Source organism: Triplophysa rosa, linkage group LG6, assembly GCF_024868665.1.
Source record: "Triplophysa rosa linkage group LG6, Trosa_1v2, whole genome shotgun sequence".
Taxonomy (NCBI): Eukaryota; Metazoa; Chordata; class Actinopteri; order Cypriniformes; family Nemacheilidae; genus Triplophysa; species Triplophysa rosa.
The window spans coordinates 4,102,543-4,125,304 of NC_079895.1; the positions used below are offsets into that span (position 1 = coordinate 4,102,543).

Genomic DNA, 22,762 nt, shown 5'->3' on the forward strand with positions numbered 1-22,762 from the left:
TTGTCAATTCTTTCAAGATCTGATTGAAGTTTTGCGCACGCACGCACACATACAACAATAATGACTAAAAGCATTTGGTAGCAGGTAAGTTTATTAAACAGAAAAACATCACTTAAAAATAATAGGCAAAAATCTGTTTTAGAAAATATTTTGCATAAAGAAATTTATGCTTATTCTTAGGACCCACATTTTTTGCATTGCCATTTTTATGAAAATTACGCTTAAAATATTTATTGTTACAGTAATCGAATTGATCCCGTTTAAAAAAAAAACTTCCATTAAACATAAATTAAATTCTGTTAAACAAATATTGCTATAATGTCTAAATACTTGCAACTGAAATTTCTCTCTCACATTACAGTAAATATATATTTTTAAAGCGTAGCATTAAATGGCAAACATAACAATAAACGTGTTATGGTCCAAAAAATAAGCATTGATCTTGTTATTCTTTTGATTTTGGGGTGAAATATTTAATGCACAGATAAACAACAACAAAAAAGTTTTTTTTCTGTCTGTGACCACAATGTGTGTTTTAAAGAGCTCTAGATCTGCCCCAAAATTCACTGTGACCTTTTAAAAACACAGTGTCTTGACTGATGATTATTAAAAAATGGGTGAATGTCACAGAGGATCCAAAGTAACATTTATCATGTGAATATGTAACATGTTTTAACGCTATGTATGATGCCCACATTTCATGAACTCGTGAAAGACTGTCAGCTGTACAACAGCCATGTGGGACTTCAGAGTCACGTCTGCATATGTAACACACAGCCATAAGATAACTACAAAAATATTGCTTTTGTGAGAGGTTTTAACAAAGCTTCAAGCTCTTTTCACTCGAAGGATGTGATTGGCTTCGCAATTCTTTTATATGAAGTTTATTTAACCAAGTTCACGAGGAGCATGATAATGTAATCCAACCAATCAGCGCAGAGATGCTGCTATATAAAGCTGTCCCTCGCCTCTATCTCGTGACAATTTTTGCAGCATCCCTCCTCCACCCCATCGCCTCACTCTCTACTGGCATCTATCCCAGTAAAAGGGCTCGGGCCAAAATTCCGAGCTCAGAGCCCTCCACCAAATATGCTTTATTTTATCAGATTACATGTTAATGCGAACTCGTGAAATGATGCTAAAACAATGGTTTTGTGATCGTATGTATTTGTATCATTATTTATGTACAATAAACTAAGTTCATAGAAAACACTGACGATCCAAAACGCGATGAAATACATCAACAGAATCAGAGTAAATATGAAATAATAATAAAGAGCGGGAACAAAAAGTCTGAGACCACTGGAGAAAACTCATTTGACTACTTTAATACAATATTATATTATCAGTATAACAATTAAAGTAAAAAGTTGAATTGAAAAGTGTTTTAGTACTTGTATTTAGCTTTTTGCTTTACTGACAAATTGAGCTGAGGCTGAAAATGTGACTATGAAACATGGCCAATATCACAAGCTTTATCCGTATCAGATTATCACATTGAAACTTTTTTAAAATGGCATAATCATTAACATATTTTTTCAGGTTTAAAGGGGAGAAGTGTTTTTTCGTGCGGTCTCACACCTTTGTAGCCCACATCATTTTGGAGTGAAATAACTGCATTTACTGTAGAGACATTTCACCTGCAAACAATTCCAACATTCATGTTACTTCAAAAAACATGTTACTTCAAAAAACATGTTACTTCAAAAATCGTAACAAGGTGTAACTAAAATAGCTCCTGAACACAATACTATGAATGACGTCACCTCGCTGTATAATCTATCACACAGCGTTACTCCCTCAAACTGTCTTTTAGTTCATCACCGGTCTCCTCGTCCTCTTGGAAAGGTGAGGAAGAATCCGTCTGGTTTTTCAGCAACTTCACTCCTGTAAAAAGCACAGATTTGATTCCTACGTTATAAACCACAGCAGCTTGTGAATATTAACATGATGACATAACATTCAGTAGTCCTCGCTGAAAGTCAGGTAAGCGTTCCTTCTGTTTCCAAGCTTCTGCTTGGTCTCCAAAGATACTCCAAAAATGAAAATTCTGTCACTCACCCTCAAGTTGTTCCAAACCTGTATACATTTCTTTGTTCTGATGAACACAGAGAAAGATATTTGGAAGAATGTTAGCAACTGACATTTCTGGGACATCATCGACTACCATACGCACTTAAAAATAAAATGCCATAGAAGAACCTTTGTTGTCTAAATGATTCCATAAAGAACCTTTAAGATCCTGTTTCACGTTTCATTCTTCAGATTGTCAAAAGGGAAGAAAGAGGTGGTTCCTTAAAGAACCTTTCACTAAATGGTTCTTTGTGGAACCAAAAATGGTTCTTCTATGGCATCACTGCGAAGAACCTTTTATGCACCTTTATTTTTAAGAGTGTAGTGATTGTGATTTTCATTCAGTTGATCACAAAATGAGATATTTTGAAGAATTAAGGAAAGCAAACAGTTCTGGGGCACCTTTCACTACCACTGTCATTTTTTGCTACTGTGGTAGTCAATGATGTCCCAGAGATGTCAGTTGCTAACATTCTTCCAAATATCTTTATTTGTGTGTATTTTTTTATTTTTTTTATAAATGTATGCAAGTTTGGAACGACTTGGGGGGGGGGGGGGTGAGTATTTCATGACACAATTTTCATTTTTTGGTGAACTGTCCCTTTAAAGACAAAGGGACAAAATCATAGATATGTATTATGTAGATGCAACCACTCCAGACACGTCAAGCATCCGTCATTTTGGAACGGTCGATTGCTCACAGTAACAATACGGTTGCAGATGCAGTGTCAGCTTGGACTCATTCAATATGGTGGGCATTTTGCATCTATGCTAAAAAATACGTTTTCACATTTAAAGTTACTTCAACTTCAAAAGTGTAGCAACTTCACCTGTTTCTGTGGTGGTGATATGTGCTTAAGATTTGGTCCTACCTGGTATGAAGGGCGGCTGGTGCTGGTAGGGTGTATCTTTACGTCGGGGCAACATGTCTCCAGGTTCTTCTGACAGCGTGTCGAGCTGTTTTTGAGAGAGTCTGGGCGGATGGTGGCTCTCTCTCTCCTCTTGCTGGTTATCACTGTGCTCTCTACCTGCAGGATGAGTGAAACATGAATCCCAGCATGCACCAGTCAGTGTCACAGCCGCTAAAGGACCCGGTTTACCCTTTTGGGACCATTTGACAAGAGACTAGCTCAAAGACATTCAAACGTTGATGGAGATCTTATATCGTGAAGGAGAATATATACTATTATAATACACGTTAAGTCTTTTCTTGAAAAGTGAAGTGTGACATTTCTGCCACTAGTATAAAAAAGGATTTACGCAAAAATAAACTAATCGATCAATACAAACCATTGGCTAAGCTCATATACTTTACAACCACATAAACAAACATATTGCAGCGAAATGTAAAATGACACATTTCAATCTTACAAGCGTTGTAAAGCAGATTACATGTCTGTAGCACATTTGTCAGAGAAGACAAGTATTGGAGACAAACAGAACCCACTCAACAATATTTACATCATTCCGTGTTTTTTTTATTTCAAGCTCAAAAAATTGTGTAATTGATTGTTTATTCGTCTCTACTTTTACAAACTCAAAACCCACAAGGAAATTCATACAATTGATTTGAAAGTGATAAAAAATACGCTGTCTGCAATTCTGATGCCACTGATACACAATTGACATTTTTCAAATGCCATTTAAAAAATAGTTAAACAAACCACTTCAATACAGAATGGAAAGTGAAGAACAAGCATTACTTTTTACACAAATAAAGTGAGATGAAAAGAAGCCGTGTCACTGTGGACGGCAGAAAGAGATGAGAAATATAATGTGTGTATTTGAAGGAAGAGCATCTTCTTATTTAGAGTCCAGAGAGTGGAGGGGGCAGTAAATGTGTGAAGGGGGTCTACGGTGTGCCAGGTACATGATAATGGCTATCGAGAGATAGACGAAGGGCTGCTCAAGGTTTTCTGCTCGCTTCCTGTGTTGTCTGCTGTGTCTCCTGTATATGAATATATAAAGCAATGGCAATAATAATGTTGAAAATAATTCGGGGGAAAAGGAATGAGAATTCGAAAAGAAAGTGGAGGAGAGACAGAGACAGAAAATTCTTGTCAGTTACATCCAGCAGATCTTCCGTCCAAGAAATTAGTTTTCTACATCTCTTAATTGTGAACCTTTATGCTAGATACTCATGCACATGATATGTTTTGAATTGAGAAATTAATTAAATCAATAAATGAACAGTAATTGTACTGATTTATTTGAAAATAAATCAAAAATGACATGCACCATCTGTTTTGTAATAGCTTATGAAAACAATTATTGTTAAAACCTTTCCTTCATTTAAATCAGATTTTTTTACACATTACACATAAATGTTGGTTTAAACACCGAAACGTGTATTTTGGATTACAAACAGATTTTTCTTAAAAGATTTGTTTTATAAGTAGATACAGTTAAGTAATGATTGTGTTTTCATAAAAAAAGTACAAAATGATTGCTTATAATGATTAACAAATTAATTATCAAAGTTTAATATTTAGGCATACTAATATTTAATAAATTCGATATATATTTAATATATACATATATGATATATTAAATATATTATAAGTCTAAGACAATAATTTGAGTCAAAAATGGTCTCCAGTTTTTTTCTGTGTATTTAATATTATATGTTTATGTAATATATTTAATTATATATCATATTTTGTACATACATACAATTACTGACTTATTTGTTCATTTAGTACTTCATTTGGGACACTCCATAATATTCTGCAGTTTCTTTGTTGACCTTAATGTGTTTTTTCCACATACAGTATATTAGGGGTCGTGCTATCCAAGCTGTACTGTTCAAAAGAACTGTGTTATCACTCCGCCTCCCAGAACTTACCCCCAGCCCCACTGCTCCCTGGCTGCCCCTCAGAACTGACATAAGACTCATTGCCATTGGGCTCTGAACTGCTGTGATTGGCCCACTGAGCTGCGTTGGCATAATGCTGCGCTGTGATTGGACTGGGCGTGTCTGGGCTGTCAGAGAGCCCCGCCTCCTGCTGCTCCTGCCTCTGAAAGTGCTGCTCCACCACCAGCTGCAGCTCTGCACTCAACACAGGACACACAGCACAGCGCCACACAGTGGACACAGGCTATCAGCACAGGCGACAGGCGTGCAGTGTGTGTGAGACCTCTGTGGCCCATCCAAATGTATGAAGCAAATGAAAATGAATGATTTATGAGATGCATGCATTCTGTATGATGAAAGTTCGATCAAATAAACCACGGTTTTATTATAGTAAAAGTGTAGTATGTTTATTGGGGTTTTAATGCCATAAAATTGAATTTCCATAGTGTTACAACACATATCATGGGTAAACTATAGTTATTGCAGTGAGACAATGTAAATGTGTGGTTGCAATGCTTTGACTCCTGTAAACTATGGTTTAATAATTTGAATATGGGGTATATTCAGTGAAATTCCAGATTATGTACAATTTTGATAAACGTTTATTTTACGATTGAATTTTAAAACACGCGCAATATAGGTGAAAGATGTACTTCTCTATATTCGTACTTTTTGAGGATAGTTCATATAAAAATGTATATCTAGCTATAATTGCACCAGATAAACCGTCTAGTTAGGCTGTCAATGTTTTTTTTTCATCAACAGCCCAATATTTCTGTGTGATTTATCAGAGTAGAGAGCTCTAATGTGTTGTAAACTGATATAGCATCTCTCTGTCTCATGAAGAGTTCTGAGAGCATCTTACAGTAAGAGCTTTCTGACTGTCTGATGTGATATTAAACCGTTTACCAAGAAAAAAAGACTAACATTTTGAATCCAAGTAAAATAAAGATGATCACAAACTCTTAAAAAATAAATGGTTATTTTTGGCGTACCGAGTACCATTTGTATTACCACAGTTTTATTGAAAATACGGTTAAACTATGGTGACTGTGGTGAGACTAGGGCTGTTAAATGATTCATCGTGATTAATCGCATCCAAAGTAAAAGTTTCTGTCTACATAATATATGTATGTCTACTGTGCATATAAGTAAACACAAAATTTGTGGTTACCGTGGTTTTACTGATGAAAAGCCTGAAACATCACCTGTGGTGAGAACATGCAAAAAAGTTTTCTGTTTTTTTTCTATGGTTGTATTACAAATGCAGTAAAAATGCAGTACACAAACTTTACCATGGTTTATTTTCATTAGGGAAGGCATGCTCATCTAATGGAAATTGAGCAAAATCAAACCAGATTCTTCCAGCTACAGCAACTACACTACGAACAAGTGCTCACTCATCACAAACTATACTCAGCAGTTTTACTCTGGAAAGAGTTCAACACACCAATTAAACCGAGTAGCTATTCACAGCATTTCCACAAAACTTTTACACTCTTTGGCTATACGACCAAGTCTTTACACAATTGAACTAATCTGACACTATCAAGCCTCGGCCACATCTGGGAGCTTAGCATGCTAAAACTCTTTCTGTGTCATGATGGCCAAAAGGATGCTGAGTGTTTGTTCAAAACGGCAGGCTGTCCATTTAAAGTCGTCTTTCTAGAATGATGTATCTTCCCTCCTCACTCCACTACAATCAATAGCTCAGGCTAATGTGAATTTAGCACGTATGTGCCAGGAAATGGCCTTGCCTATGAGCCAGCGAGGGAGACTCCACCCTCTCTCTCTCTCTCTCTCTCTCTCTCTCTCTCTCTCTCTCTCTCTCTCTCTCTCTCTCTGTCTCTCTGTCTCTCTCTCTCTCTCTCTCTCTCTCTTTCTCTCTCTCTTTCTCTCTCTCTTTCTCTCTCTCTCTCTCTCTCTCTCTCTCTCTCTCTCTCTCTCTCTCTCTCTCTCTCTCTCTCTCTCTCCCTCTTCTGTTCTCTCTTCCCTCTCTCTGGTCTTTTTCCGCTTCTCTTCTTCGTCTCTTCCTCTCTCTCTCTCTCGTCTCGTCTCTCTTCTCTCGTCTGGTCGTTTTCACTCTGCTCTTTCTCATCTCTCTTCTCTCCTCTCTCTTCTGCTCTCTTCTCTGTTCTGCTCTTCTCTCTCTCTTTCTCGTCTCTTCTCTCTGTCTCTCTCTCTCTCTCTCTCGTCTCTCATTCGCTCGCTTCTCTCTCTCTCTCTTCTTTCTCCTCTCTCTCTCTTCTCTCTCTCTCTCGTTCTTCTCCCTTCTGTCTCCTTTCGCTCGTCTCTTATCTCTCTCGTCTCTTCTTGTCTCTTCTGCACTCGTCTTCTCTTCTTCTCGTCTCTATGCTCTCTCCTGGTCTCCGCGTTCTTTCTCATCCATCTGCTCTCACACTCTCTCTCTCTCTCTCCTCTCTCCGTCTCCTCTCCACACCTCCTCGCTCACCTTCTCTCTCCCTTCTGCCTCGTCTCTCCTCTCCTCTCCTTCTCCCGTCCGCGTCCGTCTCTCTCTCTCCCTTGTTCTCTAGCTCCCTCCTCCGTCCTCCGTCCTTTCTGTGCTCTCTCTCTGCTCTCTCCTTCTCTTTCTTCTTTCTTCTCTCTTCTTTGCTTCTCTCCCTTCTTCTGTCTCTCTCTCTCCTCGCTCTCTCTCTCTCTCTCTCTCTCTCTCTCTCTCTCTCTCTCTCTCTTCCTCTCTCTCCTCTCTCTCCCGCTTCCTCGCACTCTCTCTCTCTCTCTCTCTCTCTCTCTCTCTCTCTCTCTCTCTCTCTCTCTCTCTCTCTCTCTCTCTCTCTCTCTCCCACCCCCATTTCATCTACGCCAAACACTGCACGTGAACTGATGTAGAGAGAGCTACAGAGGAGGAAAATTCTCGTCTGGTACTAGCAAGTCTCTTTAAGGGCAGTCTCTGCAGTTATTTCAAGTCCTGTCTATATCAGTTATCTTTAAAACTGCTTCATACAAATGAATAAATGTAAAAATGCTTGCCAACATCTCAATATATTTCTGATCAACAATTAAACCAGACATCAACTGTAGTATAAACTTTGTTGCTAAAGCTCAACTTATGCTAAAACATTTTTTCACGGTTCCTCACAATACTCTGTAAGAACTCCGCCCCCAGAGAATCATCATTCATCTTTAACGATTCATGATTGGCTCGTTTTACTCGAAGGTGAACGTAAAACGTTTAAAGGGATAGTTCATCCAGAAATGAAAAATCAGTCAGAATTTACTCACCCTCATTCCTCGTTCCAAACCTGTATGACTTTATCTCTTCTGCAGAACACAAAAGACTAAAAATAAATGCCACCAGCCTCCAGCTAATCTTAAATTCAAAGTTATTGGCTTACTAAAAACACTCCAAAATCTCCATAAATAATTCATATAATCACTGCAGCTAAACCCAAGAAGGGGAACACACAAATTCAGCTTACAAATCCATGGTAATAAAACAAAAGTACAAATGATGAAATAAATGCAGACAAGATCCAGCATTTGTTTACTGTTTATGTGTGTGTGGTTTTTTTTAGAGGATCTAGTGACAGAAATGCAATATAACATACATAACTATGTCTTCAGAGGTGTATAAAGACTGTACATAATGAAGCATTGTGTTTTTATTACCTTAGAATGAGCTAATTCTATCTACATACACTGAGGGTTCCCTTGAATGGAATTCGTCATGTTGTTTCTACAGTAGCCCTAAACGGACAAACTGGTGCATTTCGTAAATATGTTATCTCCTGAAAAGAAGCGAAAGCGTGACGACATCTAAGTTTTGTGTCAGCCACCTTAGTGCTTCGAAAGGGAGGAGTGGAGTGAGCCGTTGGTTGCAATTCTCAACCTTACCACTAGATGCCGCTAAATTTCATATTGGACATTTAATTGACTGTTCACAATAGACAAGTTTTCCAAATGGTTCAAAACAGATAAAAAAACGGTGGATGACAGAACCAGTCAAAGGTTTGGACACACCTCAGTACTATTCATTATTATCATCATCAATATTTTGCCCATTTTTGACTCAAATTTAAGCTTCAAAAATGGGAATTATGTATCTTTGCAGCACTTAACACACTGGCCAACTTCATGAGAAAAAAATTGGTTTAAAGTAGTTATATCATTTACATACAAGTATTATAAAATAGACATATCATTTATTTTATGTCTACAAAACTAGTTTCAAGCATTTAAGCAAAAGTTCATTGCTACGGTAAGTGCGTTCAAACTTTTGACTGGTAGTGTACAACGTACATTGTGTGCATGTATGTGGGAGGAACTGCATTAATTTTAGCCACGGATCCATAACCAAGAACAGTGTGCGTAGTCTGTTGAGTGGGCTGAATGTGTGGGTCAGAGTCTGAAAAATGTGTATGAATGTTAATGGAGAAGATGGTACTCTAGATGATACACACAAATGGCACAGATGAGGCATTCCTAGTATGCAGTACCTTTTCATGCCCCCAGCCTATGTTTCTTAATACAGTATCGCTGTTGCATGGAAACCAATCTCCATATTATGTGAACTTTAAAATATCTTTTCATGCTTTTTTCATTTGATCATGTTATGTAAATATGTAGCCAATAAAAAGTATTAAAAAGAGCTTGCCATCTCTTACAAGACAGTATTATTTAATAAATAGTGTTTTTTTCCTAAAAAGTAGCAGTTTTTTGAAGATACAATGTTTCTGCCCGATAGCAATGATATGTTGGAAAAGCATTAAACTTACAATCGGTGAAGACTAAAATCATGTTAGATAGAAATGTTATATTTTCATATTTTATATATGTAATTATTCTATAGTTTTTAAAATAAATATAACTTTATCTTGTTAAAGGGATAGTTCACCCTAAAATAAAATCGATGTCATCATTTACTCACCCTGTGATCATTTTACTTTCTTCTGAAGAACACAAAAGAAGATATTTTGAAGAATGTTTGTTTGTCTCCATACAATAGAAGTGAATAGGCTCCAGTGCTGTTCGGTTACCAACTTTCTTCAAAATATCTTCTTTTGTGTTCAGCGGAAGGTAGAAAGTCATTTACATTTACATTTAGTCATTTAGCAGACGCTTTTATCCAAAGCGACTTACAAAGAGTTTAGGGAGCAATAAGCGATAAGACATGGTCTAAGACCGGTCCGTTACCCTATACCCTAAGACTGGTCTGTTTTCTAGGCATTGTGTCAATCATGCAGCAATTCATACAAGCAAAAAAAGAAAAAAAAATATCTGACCAGATCGCATCTCTAAAAGTCATAAAGGTTTGAAATGACCAGAGGGTGAGTAAATGATGACAGAATTTTCATTTTTGGGTGAACTGTCACTTAAGCTTTTGTAATATTCTTCCAACAAATAGCAATTCATTAATGAAGCAACATAATTTTGCTGGGAAAACAACAGCATAAACATAAAACAGTATGTATTAAAAATGTTTGTTATGAAAGTTCTTTCGTTTTGGGAGATTATTTGGGCAACTCTAAGCTATTCCTTGAGTTTAATACAATTACAAAAAAATCTATATAATATTGGTAACATTTAAAAATATTCTTCAATGATATCAAAATGACCCTAAGACTGGTCCGTTTTCTAGGCATTGTGTCAATCATGTAGCAATTAACACAATTAAAAAAAGAAAAAAAAATCTGACCAGATCGCATCTCTAAAATTCTTAAATATTATTTTGTGGAAAAACAACATCCTCGAATTACAACGCAAGCATATACATTTTCTAACCTGACAGACTTTAAAAGGTACTACTTAACAGGAATGACCCATGTGGTAGCATATGGTTACATAAGTGCCTAACGTCACATAATTGAATATGCAGATGGTGTCGTTGAGTGGCTGCGAGCTCGTACCTCTCATGGTAGGTGGTGTGTAAACGCTCTGTTTTCTCTGGGCGGGAGACAGCTGGGCGTTCGGGGTCTGGCGTGGACAATGGAAAAGCACAGCGTGAGAGAGGGGGGTATCTGATTTCACGCAGACTCTATTTCAGGAGCTTCGCTCCAGCAGGTAATCAATGAGAACTGCATCACAGCTCCATCCATCTCGTACCAAAGCCCTCTGCTTGCGCGTCTTAACACAGAGAGCTCTGGACGGCAGAAGCCAGAGGCTTAACTTACAGATCTTCATGTCCACTAAGACAGCTGAAAAGAAATATCTTGTGATGTCTGATAGAGTGCTGGGAGAGACAGGAATGATCAAATCTAACGCTTGTTTAAGTGGCGAGGTTTATCTTGTCTGTGTTATTGTAGACTGATGGAATGCTTTAGACTACTCACCTCCATCTGACTGCCTGAAGTCTGCCTGTCGTCTCCTAAATGAGAAAAAAGAACAGAGGGACTTATTGATGCTACAAAGGGAAGTGTGTAATTGATGTGCCACTGATGTGAATTGCAAAAATGATGATGTCGAATTTGGAGCTATATCATTTCAGGGCTTGAGGACCAGTTTGTTCCTTCAGATTCTATAATCAGTTTTCTTTTATTCAGTATGTGCATAGGACAGGCAGACTAGCTCGCCACCCACTTCATCTCCATCTTTAGCTGAAGGGTCTGTGATCTCTGACTTATTTGACTAAATGCTGGAAAGTTCCTACAAAACTTTCTCAACTGGCAATTTGCGGAGTAAAGACTTTCACGTTCTGATACGAATTGGAAGGTTGCTAGAACAATTTTGCGGATTCGTTTAAAAACCCAAATCATCCAATAAATCCAAATTGTCCTTGACGGATTGTGTTCCAAAAACGTTTTTCTTCCACTGCCAGTTTTCTTCTCTGTGAGTGCTTGGTACATTTGTACATATGGTGTGGATCTGCCCTTCTGGGAAGCATCTCAAAAGCTCGGTCTAATACATCATCTGGAATCATTCCCTGTAAACCTAATATTTTGTTATTGAATGATAATTCAGTTTTGAAAATGATGTTTAACGAAAAATGAATTTGCTGGACTTGCTGCACCAAAAATAATCCTGCAGTGACGTAAGAGCTCGATATGATTTATTAAAACAATAGTAGGTTTTGAAACAAGATTATAGATGTTATGTGTAAAGAAAATACATTGCATCTATCTATCTATCTATCTATCTATCTATCTATCTATCTATCTATCTATCTATCTATCTATCTATCTATCTATCTATCTATCTATCTATCTATCTATCTATCTATCTATCTATCTATCTATCTATCTATCTATCTATCTATCTATCTATCTATCTATCCATCCATCCATCCATCCATCCATCCATCCATCCATCCATCCATCCATCCATCCATCCATCCATCCATCCATCCATCCATCCATCAAATTAAACCTCAGGAGTGACAAAGTCATCCAACAGCAATAATTGAAATCCAGGTCACATAAAAATCATTTTAAACTTTTCCTAAATACATGTACAAATATTACTGTTGTATTGCTTAAATGTAAATATGAACTTGTTTTCTTTGCAGTATTTGAGGTCTGAAAAAACACAGAGCATCTCTTCTGTAATTTTGACCTGTTTCTCCAGTTTTGATTTTCTGGAAATAAATGCAAATAGAAACAATATTTTTACTTGAAATTTGGAATAATTATTGTTAGTAGTTCACAGAATGAAACAAAAATGATCAGTTTACCTAAACACATACCTAGAGTAAATTCAGAAAAACGTAAAATCATTTTGAAATGGTCTCTTAATTTTGTATATTGTGCAATATTATATACAGTATATAAGTATTGTTGTCAACTATTATTTGAAAAGATATACAATAGGTAACATTATGAACTACACCTGTTATTAAAAAAAAGTATTTGTTAAAATTGCTGGCATTATTGGTTTGCAGATTTTTTGCTTCCGCGTAACGCAATAACATATAGTTTTAATTGTGGCATAAATACCAAAAGACCTGAGGTCCATGCAGTATACTGAACTAATTCTGAATCGTTTATTAATGTTTATTTAAATATAAATAAATAAACAAGAACACTGCAGTCTGTGTTTTGTATTCATACAATAAAAACTATTATACATTATGAGGTGCGTATGTACCAACACTGATGTGGACTGACGTTACGCTTGTTAAAGGTATAAAAAAGACTTTAAAAGCCCCTGATTTCTCTTAAATCCACTGAGCATATCTACTCCCTCACCTAACAGCCACTTAAGTCTCTAAATGGAGTCTGAGAAACCCTGGATGATGACCTCAGATCAGATATTAAGTAGAACCAGAAGTACACAGTAAACTACAGTAGCCAAAAGAGTTGTGCTTTTATAAGTCCACCGGCTCCACACACAAGGACATTAATACAAAGATGTATAGCACAAAACGTCCTGCCAAAGCCACAGGTTTGGACCGCAAACACTGCAGCAAATCACAACTTCAACCACAATAACAACTTCTGCCAAGTTTTATGACAGCGAGCGTTCGTGTGACGTCAGTTCACGAAGCTTCAAAAACGTTCTTCATAAGGGACCAATTTCAAATGTTTTGGATCAGAGAAGAAATGCCAAGCAAACAAAGAGCTGCTTGTTTTGTGAATGCGGCTCTATGTGTTTCCACCTCTTCAACACGCCCCTGCCATCTACATTCAAAACCAGCAGGAAAGAATAAAGAGTTCTCAGCGCAAACCGCAATACTACAGACACAAGCCAACGTGTGAAGTGATGCTGCAGTACAGTAAAGCCGGTTAATTGGTTTTGGTTAATGGTTATTGGATTTCTTCAGTGTGGGCAACACCGACCATCTTTATGTATTTATTAGGTACTTTTCGTGGAAAGCTTTAATTCATACACCTGCTGAATTCAAGTATATTTGAATTACATTAGAAAGATTTTAGTCGTTTTTAGTAGCTTGACGTTACCGTTGTATTGCAAGTGAATATTCTTGTAGCTCAAATAGTAGAGAAGTGTGTTTGCAGTGCAAAGGTCATGGGTTTGCACACATGGATTAAAAAGAGACCATTTCAAAATTCTTTTCAATTTTTCTAAATTTACTATTTATATGTGAAATGATCATTTTTGTTTCATTCTTTGAAGTACTAACCATATTTCTCCCAAATTTCAAGTAAAAATATTGTTTTTTTATTGCATTTATTTGAAGAAAATGAAACGGGTCGAAATCACAGAAAATATGCTCTGTACTTTTTCAGACCTCAAATACTGCAAAGAAAACTTTTTTTATGAAAAAAAAGTTCATATTCATTTTTAAGCAATACAACCGTAACGTTTGTACATGTATTTAGGAATAGTTCAACAATTATTTTTCATGTGATAACATCAATTTTTATCACAGTTTTCATGCGTCTTGTCATGCTGTCAGTCTTTCACATTGCTGTTGGATGACTTACGTAATGTCACTCCTGAGGTTTGATTTTGTTGAAATTCAACAGACACTGAACGTAAATGGCCACAATACATCTAGAAATGCTGATTAAATGAAAATTTGGATTTTTTCCACGGCTGTAGGTTTCAACTTTTGAAGTCAGTTTGGATGAAAGTGTGATGCCTATCCAGATAACATTACCACCTCATCTCATTTACTGTATGGCCGACTCCTCCTGAAAGTACCATACATACTTATTTTTTTAGTATGCATTAATCTTTAGCAACCTATTGGTAAGAACAAACAGTTCTGAAATAACGCTTCCCAGTTTGATTTGAAGAGCTTTGCTAAGTAAGACAGCCTGGCAACCGAAAGAAAGGACATTTTTAGTCAGAGGAAGTTAGATCTTATTCATAAGCTCATAACAAGGCTATTTCCTAAAGCAGAACTGGCAGATGGTAGTGCTGGCTTCAGCAAGATGGTTTGCTTAAGCTGTATCATGAAGACCAGCCATAACTGCCAAGTCATAGACAACATGGGCGTGTGTGATCTCTACAATGTTCCAGCCAGGATCACTCCAGAATGCACAGGCAGAATCACCGGCTGGACATGTAAGACACAAGCTCTGCAGTCCCAAACAGTCAGATGGATAGACGACCCTATCTCAGAGTGTCAGTCATCTTTCTGGAGCCACACATGGAGCGCTATTTGTTTCACTGGTGTACTTTAAAATCACAGAAGCCTAAAAGAAGGCCTCAGTTTTGCCCTAAAGGTCCAGTGTGTGATTTTTTGGAGGATCTATTGACAGAAATGCAATATAATATACATAACTATGTCTTCAAAGGTGTATAAAGACCTTACATAATGAAGCGTTATGTTTTTATTACCTTAGATTGAGCTATTTCTATTTACATACACCGCAGTCCCATTACACGAAATTGGCCATGTTGTTTCTACATACGTTATCTCCTTTGGCAAAGAAGCAAAAACCTGACGACATCTTAGTCCCGTGTCAGCCACCGTAGTGCTTCAAAAGGGAGGGGTGGAGTAAGCCGTTGGTTGCAATTCGCAACCTCACCACTAGATGCCGCTAACACTGGATTTTTAAAAAGACAAAAATCTAAAACTTCAGTTGCGGTGATGATGTGAACCACAGCATTGCACAAAACTTAAAACTGCCGACGCTGTGAATGATTGCAAAAGTACATGATTGCAAAACAATGACCAAAATAAGTGGTAATGTCAACTTTCTCATTGAAATCTTGATTATGACAAACACTACTTTGCTCGTGGCATGATTCTTGATGATAACTGGCAGCTACAAGATTACGGAGGCTTGATGTGCACTCTTCAATTGTTTTTTACATGACTTGAAGAGCTCATTTGTTTTTACTCCGTACTAGAATTATTTACAGCTCTCGTGAGCATGGGCTGCTGAATTGTAGTAGGATTGAGACGATCATGACAGCTAATGTAAACGGCATCACATTGGCTAATGTGGAAAACTCTTAAGATAATGTAGATTTAATGGCAAAAATCCTCAGATAAAAACTACAGTTTAATATATTGCATTCTAAAGGGCTTGTGCGTCATTCAGAATGACATTTACAATGCAAATTTAAGTCCTGAATTTGAATTGATGTAACAAAGTGCATACGCAAAGTGCATACTTTTTGATTGTGTCGATATTTATTTAAGGTTTTGAAAACAAAGTGGTGCTGCTGCACAAGTTTGTTTTGATGTTTTAACAGTGTTAATCTTCAGAATGTCTAATCGGTTGAGTAAAAAATGAGTGTACGTATCAAGCAATAAACATGCAATTTTTGTCCAAATTTCTATATTTCTGCCTCTCATTCTACTTCAACATCATGTTGGGTGTGTCCAGTTCAGATTTAACTCATTAATTCCAATTCGAGAATTGACAGGTCATGACTCTTACTGTATCAGTCTCCCAGATAACCCTGAATTTCACTCCCAGATAAATCATATCTGTAGATATTGAAGTCCAGCCTAACACGATAAGAAACCAGGTTTCAACAGTCTGGCCGGTCCCATACGCTGACGCCATAGGTGGGTTGTTTGTGCTGATAGCAGCTTGTTGACCATTGCCACATTCACAGTGTGTGGTGTTGTGCTGTTCCAACCCAAGGCTAGATTACAGGCATTCGAAAATGACCTCGCCAAACCTCTCATGTTGTCCTTTACACCAGAAGAGAGCACATCTCCTCCCGCAATATCATATAATGATTATACATGAAAATTGGAGAGGGTTTATTTTCATAACAATTCAAATGAATCTGTAAGCCCGTGGCTTTACATAAACAACATTTCTGTTCAAAACTAAACCTTGAACAGCACGACCAAATGATGCTCCATCTTTTTTCCTTTGTAAGAGAAAAAGTTCTAGTCGTAATGCATTATGTTTGCTAAGGTCCAGTGTATGAAATTTAGCAGAATCTAGATGTCGTCACATTTTTGCTTCTTTGTCGAAGGAAATAACATATATACAGTATGAAATGCACTCTGCAGAGCAGTAGAAACAACATGACAAATTCCATTTAAGGAGAGCCGTGGTGTGTAAATTGAAATAGCTCGTTCTAAGGTAATAAAAACATAGCGCTTCATTCTGTAAGGTCTTTATACACCTCTCAAGACATAGTTATGTATATTATATTCCATTTCTGTCAATAGGTCCTCCAAAAAATTACACACACTGGACCTTTAACATGTCCAAATATCTAGAGTTAGAAGGCTGTGAAATATACATTGAATGGTCTGTCTCTCTTTACGCAGCACGTTTAGTTTTCAAAGAAGATTATAAGCTAAGACTGTAGCTCAATAAGCCCTTGTTAACTTCCACTCGACAGACCGTAGGTTCACTAAAAGAAGCATGCTAGTTTGTAATGTTCCATAGAGGCTTTTTTGTGGTTTTACCTGAAACACTGGGCTCGTTGTAGATCACCAGTGTGGCTGGAGTTGGTCTGCGCTTTCGAATCTGTGGTCAGGAAGAGACAAAAAGAAGGAAAATGGCAGTCATGATATTTTCCCTCATTTACATGTATAATGGTAATACCGTGGTATGATGCATTGACTAGAAAGCTGTCATCCTCATGTCATTCGAAACCTGTGTGTGACTTTTTCTTCTTTTGAATACAGTTATTTTGAGAAAAGTGGTCTTGTGCCCATACAATTGAAGTCAATGGGGGCCAACGTTCTTCAAAATATCTTCTTATCGTTTGCGTATCGCTGAAGAAAGAAAGTCATGGTTTGAAATGACACTTGAGTAAATGATGAAAGACTTTTCATTTTTGTGTAAACTATCCCTTTAAGTACCTAAATAAATACTGTATGTAACATATAAACAAATATATTAGCATGAATTAAAACGTGAATCTCAGTGATGAAGTCAAGTTAATCGTAGACTGTTTACAGTTGCTAAGCAACATAGCAACTTAAAGTGCAGTTACACGCACAGCTCATCATCACAAGTTGAAACATTCTGTTTACTCAGTTATTGTTTTGAGTTTTCTTTAACTCAAGAATATCATGGATCAACCATGGTACACATGGTAGTCTTACCATTGTACTTTCTAGTGCCAGACGACTATAACAGATGGTGCATGCGTGTAAAATGTCCATCCCGACCGTTTTACCCGACATAACTCTCGACATCAATACGATCAATTCCCGGCAGAAGGCTGCTGGGTTTACATCACTTTTACACCTCACAACATGCTGTCTCAGCACATGTGGAACAACATGAAACTGCACACCCAACAATGCTGATGTGTCACATGCCTGAACCGACATCAGTGTCACATTCAGTGTTTCAGGTTCATGTATAAAAGAGGCGCTGGGAAAATAAAGAGCAGCCACTGATGGAATTACTCAGCACGAGAGAGACCGCCTCTGATTGGACAATCCGACAACATCATAAACCGGTCCTGCACTTAACTGTTATGATATTGTCAGCAAGTGATCCAACATCAAACACTTTTACAGCCTGGCATTCAGCCTCGCTGCCGGGGCCATCAATGAGGAGCTTTTACTATAGCCGGCACACAATAAGAACCAATTTTTTTGTGATGCACGGATATCTTTAACCATTTATTTTGATGTTTACATTTAGGCATTTAGCAGGTGCTTTTATCCAAAGCGACTTACAAAAGTGATATGTGATAAAGGATAACAGTGCATCATAAACATTGTGAATGTGCCACTTTCTGATCCCAATAATAGTTGTCGTGAATACTTTTGGAGAGCTCACGTGCCCTGCGGTGTGGCAATATTACTCTTAATTTTAAGCATTGTTTACCAAACGATTTATCATTAGTGCTTCTATGGAATTGTTTGAACCAATATAGAATACTGTATTTGTGTACAGCAGTGGCGAGTTCAAAAATAGGGTTAAATTTGTATAAATCATAAAGAAATAGTCACCAGCCACAAGATCAAAGTAAATATGTTCTTATACACATTACATATTAATTTAAATATGAAGCTAAACTCTAAAGTCAGTAGATACAACATGCGCCAGCGATGACCTACATAAAGAGACTGCAAATAATATATTTACACAGCACAAGCACCGCAGAGCCCATCATCTATGACATCATATCATAAAACTGATTTTGGCAGCAATCTGCACACATCTGATGCTTTAAAGAAGTCCCGTGGGACCCAAAGACCTCCACAGGCCGGTCTCCATTAGGCACAATGTAATAAAAGACCTCTACTTACATGCTCAGCTGCTTGGGGATCCAGCTGGCTCTGAAAGAGCGGAACGGCAAACTGGATCTTCTTAGGACTGTTCGGCTCCATGTCGAGAGCGAGCTGATGGAGAGAGATGGAGAAAGACAAACTGGACCCTACTTATCCGACCCTGCAATTTCCTCTCGCTCTTGGACGGCCCGCCTTCCCCTACTCCACAGAGCGAGCGAGAGAGAGAGAGAGAGAGAGAGAGAGAGAGAGAGAGAGAGAGAGAGAGAGAGAGAGAGTCACAGATACGCAGACAACACAACAGACACTTCTATGCGCATCTGTGTTGTCCCACTCACTTCTCTGCGGTCCGGTGTCCCATAAAAACACGCCGAAGCGGAGATGTCCTTCCGTGCGCGCCTGTGCGCCTCCGACTGCGGGTCGTCTGTGTGATCCGGGACGCGCTCCGATCGGCACTGTGCCTATGCCTGCTGTCTCACTATCATTAGCAACACTGAGAGCAATGCAATATAAGCCCCCGTCGGGACCTGCTGATGCTCTCTACATTATTTATGAAACTGATTCAGGATGCCGTCGGCAGTTTTCGCATCACATGGCCGGATTGCGCTCAGTGCGCGGCGAGAGGATGTTCTTTATAATGTATAACATGCTCCATCACGGCGGCACTTCATTTATGCATTTTTAATTATTCAGACGGGAATTAATCATTGTCCTGGTAAAGCAGGGGTTTATTTTTAGGCAGAGTAGGGGACGTTTTATGAACCGAGGGATTTAACATCGAAAGCGTGGGGTGCTTGGGAAACAAATGTTTACTCAATATTGTGCAAAGCATATGAAATATGAAATAATGCATCCCCATAAACTCTTAGTAAAGAAGGTTTTTTTAATAGTTCTCGGGTTCTCAATGAGGAACTTTTAACATCCACAGATCATGTTGCACTAAAGGTTCTTTATGTTCTGCTTTGACAATACTGAAAGGTTTGGGAACTAAAACTGGTTCTTTGCCTTCATTGCATCAGGCAAATGACATTTTCTATGCCCTACCCCTCACACAAAGTTGACCTGTTAACATTAAATTAAAATTAAAACATGATTTGATTAATTTATTTCTGCGTTTTCTTTTAGATAGATACCTGTAGGCAAACCGACTAAATGTACTTTTTCAGTTTTTGACATGTTTTACCATAATTGTGGGGACGTTTTTAAATATAACACGTTCATACAGTACACCCTTAATATCATAAAGGGACAATTCACTTAAAAGTGAAAACTCTGTCATCGTTTGCTAATCCTTTTTTTTTACAAACCTTTAGAAAGTCCGTTATTCTGCTGGACACAAAGAAAGATATTTGGAAGAATATTTGTAGCCAAACAGGTCTGAGGCACTATTGACTCTCTATTGTAGGGGAAAAACTACTATGGTGGTCAATGGTGCCCCAGAACTACAGTATCTGGTTTTACAATTCTTCAAAACATGGTCACTGTGATCATCAGAACAAAGAAATGAATACAACTTGAGGGCAAGTAAATGATGACAGAATTTTCCTTTTTGGGTTAAATAATTAAATGATTTCCTCACCTTATAGGGGAATACAACGTAGTGCCATCGTTTTGCATGACACAGAAGGAAGAAACTGGTGTAAATTTAGATCGAACGGTTGAAAGTGTGACCGTGTATTGATCCTCACCCTAACCCAGGACAGACGCCACCTATACTCTTTGCTTAGGCCACTGGATATCTGCCAATGAGATAACCGCTATTGATCCACCTGCCTGCTTTGAAATAGGTCATTAGTCTGTGGCCTGTCTGAAACGCCACCTGAAGAGGACATTTTAAGCTGTTTATGGAAAAATAATAGTTAAAATACAAATAATTTCTTTTTTTATTGAGACTGCAATTATGCCATTTTAAAGATTCTACGTACAATGGAGGTGCACTGCAACTGAATGCTCAATTTGGTTCTGTATACAGTTGAAAAGTAGCATCTCAAAATTACTTATAACTTTTTATTCTTTTTGAATGAATAAATTGATAATTGATTACTTTTCGCTTGTATCGCACCGTACAATCTAAACAACTCAACAAATCACGTTCTTATATTTCTTTGGTCATACTAGATTAAACAAACAGCATTTCATCAGTTAGCACCAGAGAAAGTGTAAACTGAGGTTATTCAACTAGAAAACAACAGAATACAATGACCCCGAGGAGTTCAACTCCTGCCAGTTCAACCTCTGGAACAAACAGAAGCGCAACACCTAACCCGACTCATGTTTGTGTCCTGTTCATGTACAGGTTATGGCATCACCTCATGATTCTTATCATGGCTGACGGGCAGTTAATATCAGTAAGGAAATGACTGGGGTTTAATGGACGTCTCTTGGGAATCCCAGGTACAAAACAGCCACTGTTCAGCCGAGTGAGTCTGACGGTACCGTTGCGCAAGGTTAAACAGATATGTTTTGATTTCTCAGCGAACCCAGTGAATCTAAACAGCAGAGGTTTGTGTCGTGCAAGTTGCCAAAATTATTGTGAAACAAGCTTTGATGAAAAACCTACGAGTGGATGCCAGGTGATGTCATCGAACTTACCAAGTTGTCCTGTCCAAGAGGCCATTTGTGTGTCTTGGAACACACACAGACACGGGCTTGTGTTTATAGGCAGGGAGAGGTAGAAAACTGGGATTAAGAAACATATTATCTGGTTAGACTTGACAGTATTCAGTAGTGAGTAAAATCTTATACTTGCTGTAATAAAGTTAATTTCAATAAATGTCAATAAATGTCTCCACTGAAGATAAGCACTGTAAGGCACAATGGAAACCACACACTTGTCAAGTTATTCAGCAAGATGTAACCTATTTATGTTTTATATCAACATTTTCTCCTCTCTGATGTTATCTTTATGTTAATGGCCACCCTCTGCATATATTTAAGCTTGCCCACAATATGAACCTCTCCCACAAACCGCTGCCATCTCAGAGCCATGTTGCCATGGTAACAGCGGGCTCGATTGAGTTATCAAAATAATTGTTATGACCCACAGGTATTTTCATCATCTCATTTGACTACACTCAGCAGGAGGGAGGGAAAACGCCATTAACATTGGTGGCTGCATTAAAAATGTTAACCGTGAAGGACAAACGCGCTTTTAACCTCAAGAGGGGCATCCGATCAAACAAGCTGAATTTCAAATGCATCTTCTATAATGTCATGTCACAGATGTCACCAGATCTTAAAGGGATAGTTCACTGAAAAATAAGAAATTCTTATATCATTTATTCACCCTCACGTTGTTCAAAATCGGTATATGAATCTTTATTCTGTGGAACACAAAAGAAGATATTTTGAGAAATGTTTGAGTGGTTCTGTGTCCATACGGTTGAAGTCAAAGGAGGTCAGTGGTTTTTGGTTACAAACATTCTTCTAAATATCTTCTGCTGTGTTCTGAAGAAGAAAGAAAGTCATACAGATTTGGAATGACATGAGGATGAATAAATGAGATTAGAATTTTTATTTTTCAGTGAACTATCCCTTCAAGTTTCTGGTTGAACTAAATCTAAATTAAAGGGCTAGTTCTCTCAAAAACGAAAATTCTGTCATCATTTACTCAGCCTCGGGTTGTTTCAAACCTATATAAATGTCTTTGTTCTGTTAAACACAAAGAAAAATATTTGTAAGAATGTTAGCCATGTTCAGTTCTGTGACATCATTCACCATAGTAGGAAAAAATATTGAATCTTTTTTTGTTCTGTTGAACACAAAGTGAGATATTTTGAAGAATTTAGGAAAACAAACAGTTC

At 37.7% G+C, this 22,762-nt stretch overlaps 2 protein-coding genes across 4 annotated transcripts in view; one reads left to right on the forward strand and one right to left on the reverse strand.

The window, feature by feature from the left end:
- dnajc10 (DnaJ (Hsp40) homolog, subfamily C, member 10) overlaps positions 1-22,762 on the forward strand; it is a 255,365-nt gene that overhangs the window by 144,125 nt on the left and 88,478 nt on the right. The window lies entirely within an intron of this gene.
- Positions 336-19,516, reverse strand: ppp1r1c (protein phosphatase 1, regulatory (inhibitor) subunit 1C). Of its 3 annotated transcripts, none has more exons than XM_057336665.1 (8): positions 19,298-19,516; positions 18,981-19,163; positions 17,175-17,235; positions 11,218-11,252; positions 10,795-10,861; positions 4,919-5,122; positions 2,946-3,101; positions 361-1,887 (listed from the first exon to the last, which is right to left on the reverse strand). In XM_057336665.1, exons 2-8 carry the CDS (start codon positions 19,059-19,061, stop codon positions 1,793-1,795), a joined length of 699 nt encoding a protein of 232 aa, XP_057192648.1. In that variant the 5' UTR covers positions 19,062-19,163; positions 19,298-19,516; the 3' UTR covers positions 361-1,792. The 3 variants fall into 3 exon arrangements, with proteins under 3 accessions (XP_057192649.1, XP_057192648.1, XP_057192647.1); XM_057336664.1 differs by having other exon boundaries at positions 362-1,887; positions 18,981-19,160; XM_057336666.1 differs by lacking the exon at positions 19,298-19,516 and having other exon boundaries at positions 336-1,887; positions 18,981-19,107.

Coding starts and splice junctions, on each gene's coding strand:
- ppp1r1c (XM_057336666.1), bottom strand. CDS start 19,061: ATGGAGCCGAACAGTCCTAAGAAGATCCAGTTTGCCGTTCCGCTCTTT. Junction 17,236..18,980: donor ATCCCCAAGCAGCTGAGCAT/GTAAGTAGAGGT, acceptor TCCTGACCACAG/ATTCGAAAGCGCAGACCAAC. Junction 1,888..2,945: donor CCAGCCGCCCTTCATACCAG/GTAGGACCAAAT, acceptor TGCTTTTTACAG/GAGTGAAGTTGCTGAAAAAC.